The 6,518-nt window shown below is 32.2% G+C and overlaps 1 protein-coding gene and 1 pseudogene across 1 annotated transcript; one reads left to right on the top strand and one right to left on the bottom strand.

The window, feature by feature from the left end:
• LOC101508139 (protein WEAK CHLOROPLAST MOVEMENT UNDER BLUE LIGHT 1-like) overlaps nt 1-1,957 on the top strand; it is a 4,517-nt pseudogene extending 2,560 nt beyond the window's left edge.
• On the bottom strand, nt 1,914-3,907 carry LOC101508459 (alpha-amylase-like). The gene is made up of 4 exons (XM_004499006.4): nt 3,755-3,907; nt 3,542-3,671; nt 2,633-3,441; nt 1,914-2,276 (listed from the first exon to the last, which is right to left on the bottom strand). Exons 1-4 carry the CDS (start codon nt 3,830-3,832, stop codon nt 2,025-2,027), a joined length of 1,269 nt encoding a protein of 422 aa, XP_004499063.1. The 5' UTR covers nt 3,833-3,907; the 3' UTR covers nt 1,914-2,024.
• Nucleotides 3,908-6,518: the final 2,611 nt, after the last annotated feature.

Here is a 6,518-nt window from a genome sequence, read left to right as displayed (position 1 = left end):
GGAGGGGGAACAAACCGAAGAGCGTCAAGCAAGACAAGACTCAGAACTTGCAAAGCTCAGAGTGGAAGAGATGGAACAAGGTATAGCAGAAGATTCTAGCGTGGCAGCCAAGGCGCAACTCGAGGTCGCTAAAGCCAGGTATACAGATGCAATCACAGAGTTAACATTCGTGAAAGAGGAGCTCGATGCGTTGCGTACGGAGTACGCCTCCTTAGTTGTGGAAAAAGGTGAAGCAATGGACAAAGCTGAAGAAGCTGTTGCTGCATCAAAACAAGTAGAAAAGACGGTTGAAGATTTGACTATAGAGTTGATTGCGATCAAGGAGTCTTTGGAAACAGCACATGCTGCACATATGGAAGCAGAAGAACACAGAATAGGAACTGTCATGGCAAGAGATCAAGATTTTCTCAATTGGGAGAAGGAACTTAAGCAGGAAGAAGAGGAACTAGAAAGACTCAACCAGAAAATTTTGTCTGCTAAGGATCTTAAAACTAAACTAAGTAAAGCCTCTATATTGTTGATTGATTTGAAAGCTGAATTAAATGCCTATATGGAATCAAAGTCCAACCAAGAAGGCGATGAAGAAGGAGAATCGAAAGAGAAACCAGAGAAAAAGACACACAATGAAATACAAGAAGCAGTTGCATCAGCCAAAAAGGAACTTGAAGAAGTGAAACTTAACATTGAGAAAGTTACTTCTGAGGTAAGTTATTTAAAGGTGGCTGCAACATCATTAAGATCGGAACTCGAACAAGAGAAATCATCGCTCGCCTCGATTAGGCAAAGAGAAGGAATGGCCTCCATAACAGTTGCATCTATCGAAGCCGAACTGAACAAAACTAAATCAGAATTATTTTCGGTTCAAATGAAGGAAAAAGAAGGCAGACAGACAATCCTTGAGATGCCGAAAAAACTACGAGAAGCTGCCGAAGAGGCTAATCAAGCCAACTTGCTTGCTCAAGAAGCTCGCGAAGTGCTTCGAAGAGTAAAGGAGGAGGCAGAACAAGCCAAGGCCGGCGCGAGTACAATGTATAGTAGACTACTTGCAGCTCAAAAGGAGATAGAGGCTGCAAGAGCTTCTGAGAGGTTGGCAATACAAGCAATTAAAGTATTGCAAGAGAGTGAATCGTCTCGAAGCAACAACAACAATGAAGTTGATTCATCGAAGGGGGTGACACTTTCGGTTGAGGAGTACTATCATCTTACAAAACAAGCTCATGTTGCAGAAGAGGAAGCCAATGCGAGAGTTGCAACTGCGAATTCCGAGATCAATATAGCTAAAGAGTCCGAAATGAAAACATTAGAGAAGTTTAATGAAGTGAACAAAGAAATGGCTGATAGAAGGGAATCTTTGAAGATTGCAATGGATAAAGCTGAGAAGGCAAGGGAAGGAAAATTAGGTGTAGAACAAGAATTAAGAAAATGGAGAGCCGAACACGGACAACAACGCAGAAAAGCCGGCGAAATAGCCCAAAAAATGGTAAACCAGAACACAAGTCATAGTGGTAAACAAGACAAAGATCATAGTGGAAATATTCCTGTACATTATCTTTCAAGTCCAAAGTCTAATGCTCATGGAAACAATGAAAGTGGAAAAAAGAAGAAAAAATCGTTTTTTCCACGGATTCTTATGTTCTTTGGAAGAAGAAAAGCACAACAAAATCATTCAGGGTAATCACTTTTTTTGAGAAACTTACAACGCATTGTTATATATATACCTTTGGTGATTAATCAAAGAGTACACCATACTTGTACATGTTAGTGATTGCAGTATGTATGGTTTTGACTATGTGCTTTTTGATGACATGAAAATTAAGTTCATCACTCTTGGTGAGAAAAGAAGAAAGAAAAAAAGATGTTTTTGTATTGTGTATAGCCTTTTGATATATTGAAAAAAAGATATGTGTAAGATATTACCAAATCAAAGGTATGTTTTTGAGTTTGAGATCTTATACAATGGAGCATGACAATGCAAAATTATTTATTGTTTATTTTGATTTCATATTAGTAAATAGTGAGATGCTTCACTTAAGTTCCCATACAGCATAGTCTTGTCCATTGGTAGCGACCTGTGCGTTGGATGGAAGAAGGTTTCCAAGATCCAACTTGGGTCCAATCTTTACAATAATTTTGTTATCAATCTCAGCCATGTAAAGATCAGACTCAGCAGCCAAAATATTTACACTGCTTGTGGCTGTAATTCCATTCCTTTTCCTTATAGCTGTCAATTTCTTTATTGGCTCCATTAGCCCCCATTCTATGTAGTGATCATAGAACTGCATGCACCAACAATACATTCATCAATAATTTATCATATTAATAAAAGTAATAAGTTTGAAAATAGGTTCTTATAATTTTATCAAATTAGTTCCTATAATTTTTCAAAATTCGTAAATTGGTTCCTCAACTTTTCAAAATTTAAATTCAATACAAATTTTAAAAATTTCATTTCGGACAACTATCTTTTGATTTTAAATGATTTTGATAGAATAATTATAGATTCTTTGAATGATTTATTTAACGTAATTAAATATAACTATACGTGTCATGTTATGTAAGACAGAATACCCCATAATATAAAGATTCAACAGAAGAAATTACTATTAAAAGAAAAAAAGGTTAGAGAAATTACTATTGATGGTGTCCCAGGATGTGTTAATATATAACCATAACCCTGCATAACTTTATCAGAAGGAAATGGCCAAAGTTTCTGAGTAGAACCTGTATCATGGTTATCAATAAATGTAACAGCATTTTCAGGTTTCAAACCAATCAAACCAGGTGGTTTTCCATTCGAATCTTTCAACCTCCAAAGTTCTCCTTCAACAGCAACTTGAAGAATCCCTTTAGTAGTAAAATCAAATGCATTAACAACACCAGCACCACTAGATTCAACCCAATTCACAAGTTCACCTCTAGCTTTATCTTGATTATAATCACACTTTCCATCTTGTCCATAAGAAAGTGAATTCCAATACTCTCCAACAGCAAAATCTGGTGAAGTATTTTCCACATAAATCTTTGTTATACTAGGAGCATAACCTTTCACAAAATCAAATCTCCATCCAGAAAAACCAATTTCAGTTTTTAACCAATTCATCCATTCAGATAACTCTCTTTGTACTTGAGGATTTAAATGATCAATGTCAGGTGCAGCATTGTAACCTTCTCCAGTATCAAGATTTCCAGTGCCATCTGAATAAGTTGTGTCATCTTTGCAAATGAAAGATGGACCCCAATCAAGTTTTCCATCTGGGGTCCCACCTTCAAAGAGACAGTAAATACCTCTTTCATCTTTTCTCTCTGCAGTTCTATGGTTGATTACTATGTCAGCTAGGCTCTTTATTCCTTTATCATTAAATTCCTTTATAAGGGACTTTAGTTCATCCTTGGAACCATATTTTGATGCATCAAGATCATATAGTCTTCCTGGAAGATACCCTGGAATCAAATAATTAAGAATTTAATGACAAATGATGATCATGATATATCCATTGATATTTAATTATGAGTGAAGCAGTTACAAACAAAAATGTACTACCTTGAGAACCAACACTTTGAGATGGAGGAGGGAGCCAAACATGAGTAATTCCTGCATTTGCTAAGTCAGGAATGGAGTTCTTCAACAAGTTGTACCATCCTCCTTTGCTACTTGATTCCCAATTGAATCCCTGTGATTTGACAACATTTATTATATATACATGCACATTTAATTAAGGTTGTTTATAAAATGTATTTGTGATGGTAAAAATACCTGAAAGAGCAAAGTGGAGGAAGCTAAAAGAGGAAAAATTGAAAGGCAAAAAAGACTGAGCCAAGCAAGAGAATCCATTGCTTCGGATGTGTTTGGAGTTAAATTTGTGTGCTGCTTTGTGACTTATATAGAGGAAGATAATGTATTTTATAATGTGAATGAATAGTATGTATATGTATTTTATAGTAATAATCACATTTATATAGATTCACTTTTTAATGCACGTTTGACTTAATGTATGTTTGACTCAATGCATGTTTGATTTTGTAGTAGGATTAAAAAAAAACATAATTAATAATAAATAGTTAAATATAAGAACCAATTTAACAATTTAATAGAGTGAGGACTTTTTTAAAATATTACTAATTCCATAGACTTTTTAAAATATCTATAATCTTATAGATTTATTTGAAAACAAAGTAGAAATTTATAGAATAATTTAATAATTAGTAAAATGTTACGATCAATTTATAAAATAATTTCATTGTCAATATTTTAAGGTGATGTCTAAAATTATAAAATCTCAAGGTTGTCTTTCTGTTTGTATTTATAGAGTGATAATGACATTTAGTTCATAATGTACGAGATTCACTTAATGCATGTTTGATTTTGTAGTAGGATTTACAAAATCACAATGAGTCAATGTGATTTTACTACTTCCACCGTGAAATCAAACATAAACAATGATTTTGTAGAAATTTTACTTAATAGGTTTTGTAAAATCACAATTACTCACCTTAATTTTGTTAATTTTACCGTGAAAGTAAATAAGATTTACTGATACACTAATCTGGAATATAAAAAAATATTCACTTAACACATTTTGCTTTTTACCATCTAGTGCTACACTTTTTTTTTTTTCATTTTATGTAGAAATTGTGAAAAGAAACTCATCAAACATATTTATCAAGTCCAACAGATTACAACTGCATAGCTATTGACAATATTTTTCGTCTTTAGTCAAATTTAACTAGAATTATTGCACTCAGCTATTGGGAAACTTATGCAGTTGTCGTTAGTAGTTGGGTAAGAAACGTTACTCTGGCAAAGATAGTGAGTGAGAGGGACATTCACTATTGCCATCATTCACAAGTATAGACTTCAATGGTAGGTTCAACTATGCAATGGTCCAAGTCTTTATGGAAAAAATAATGGAATTTTTTATACATTTTAAATAAACATTAGAGGCATAATATTTAAAATTTTAACGATCATAAATATTTTTTATTTGAAATAAGTGTTAAGGGTTATCTTTATTTTTTAATGATTAAAATAGTGATTTAAAATAATATTAATTCGATAAAAATAAAAAATAAATATATATTTTGTATTGATTCGACATCAATTATATCATTAGTTATCAATAAATATAAAATGTGTCATGAACTATTATTTCTAAAGTGTATTGTTAATCATCATTAAATGTATGACATATCCTGAAAGTTTCAAAATGTAAATTTCAGAAACATAAATTTTTCAATTTAGAAACTTTGAAATTTATGGAAAGTTACAAAATTGTTTTGGAAGTTTGTATCTCGCAATAAATTTCAAATGTTTGAATTATAAATTTATTTATAAATTTATAGTAATAAATTAATAGTAATAAATTCATAGTAATAAATTAATAATAATAAATTTATATTAATAAATTAATATTAATAAATTTATCCAGTTTCAAGAATGGTAGCTCCAAAATCAATCCATCTCTATTAGTTCAAAAAAATTTATGCCTCTGAATTTCATGCTAAAGTTATGAGTACTTGGCAAAGAACAAGTAGGAACCATTCTAGTCAAAGAAGGCATTTGAATCACAAAGATAGAAGATCACGAATTAACAAGACGAGACAGATCTGAACATTCTTGATAGCATTCTGATCAATATGGACAACTGTGTAATATCAGTCTCCAGATTGATAAATATTCCCCAACTTGTTACACTTGATCTTCAGCAACAAACATTTTTCTCCAAAATGATCAGACCAGTCTCCAGATTGATTATCAATCTCCGTTTCTGCAGAAGTTCAATATCAATCTCCATATTTATGCAGAAGTTCGTCATCATTCTCCAAGCTATTTTGGCAAAAACAAATCTCCAGATCGAAGCAATATCATCAACAAATATATATGAGGTACAAAGGATCACTAAACACAAAAGAAAATTCATCAATAACGGAGAAAAACGCCTAATCAAACAGATTTCACAAAGTGTTCAAAGCTGAAATATTTTTATTCAAATATATTAGTTTTGGTCAAATCTGACAGAGCACTACTAACAGCTATTTTGACCATTATTAAATATCCTAAAAGCCTATAAAAGGAAGGTCAATGCTCAAGAAAAAATCAGATCTTCAAGTATTAAGCAATTTATTACTCATTTCAATCATACTTGAATTTCTCCCATTCACATACTTTGAATCAATTCTGATTTTTCCCATTTGATTCTTAGAATCATTCTCGTGTGTTTCTCTGTCAAAGAATCAAAATTCAAACAAGTGTTGAGTCTTCTCAAATTCTAACAAAACAATCTCATAGTTTTATAAAACTCAAACTATAAGAGTTTAGTATAGTTTGGGTAGATCGTAAGAAATCCTATCAAAGTTGATAGGTGTCTTGATTGTTGTGATGACTGAACGTAATTCGGGTATATCCTTGTGTGGCATCCCTTCCCTTGTAACATCCTTTTTTTCCGTGCAATCAAAATATATAATTTCCCATGTAATTTCAAACAAACAAACAAATAATCCATTGTAAATTTAAAATCCAT

This window comes from Cicer arietinum, chromosome 4 (genome assembly GCF_000331145.2).
Source record: "Cicer arietinum cultivar CDC Frontier isolate Library 1 chromosome 4, Cicar.CDCFrontier_v2.0, whole genome shotgun sequence".
Classification (NCBI taxonomy): Eukaryota; Viridiplantae; Streptophyta; class Magnoliopsida; order Fabales; family Fabaceae; genus Cicer; species Cicer arietinum.
The sequence above is the reverse complement of the archived record's forward strand: the minus strand, read 5'-3'. Positions and strand labels throughout refer to the sequence as shown.

Excerpts from the sequence above, each read along its gene's own strand:
- LOC101508459 (XM_004499006.4), bottom strand. The coding sequence starts at position 3,832 with ATGGATTCTCTTGCTTGGCTCAGTCTTTTTTGCCTTTCAATTTTTCCT. Across the intron at positions 3,672-3,754 it reads CCTCCACTTTGCTCTTTCAG|GGATTCAATTGGGAATCAAG; the intron begins GTATTTTTACCA and ends GTCAAATCACAG. Across the intron at positions 2,277-2,632 it reads ATCCTGGGACACCATCAATA|TTCTATGATCACTACATAGA; the intron begins GTAATTTCTCTA and ends TGGTGCATGCAG.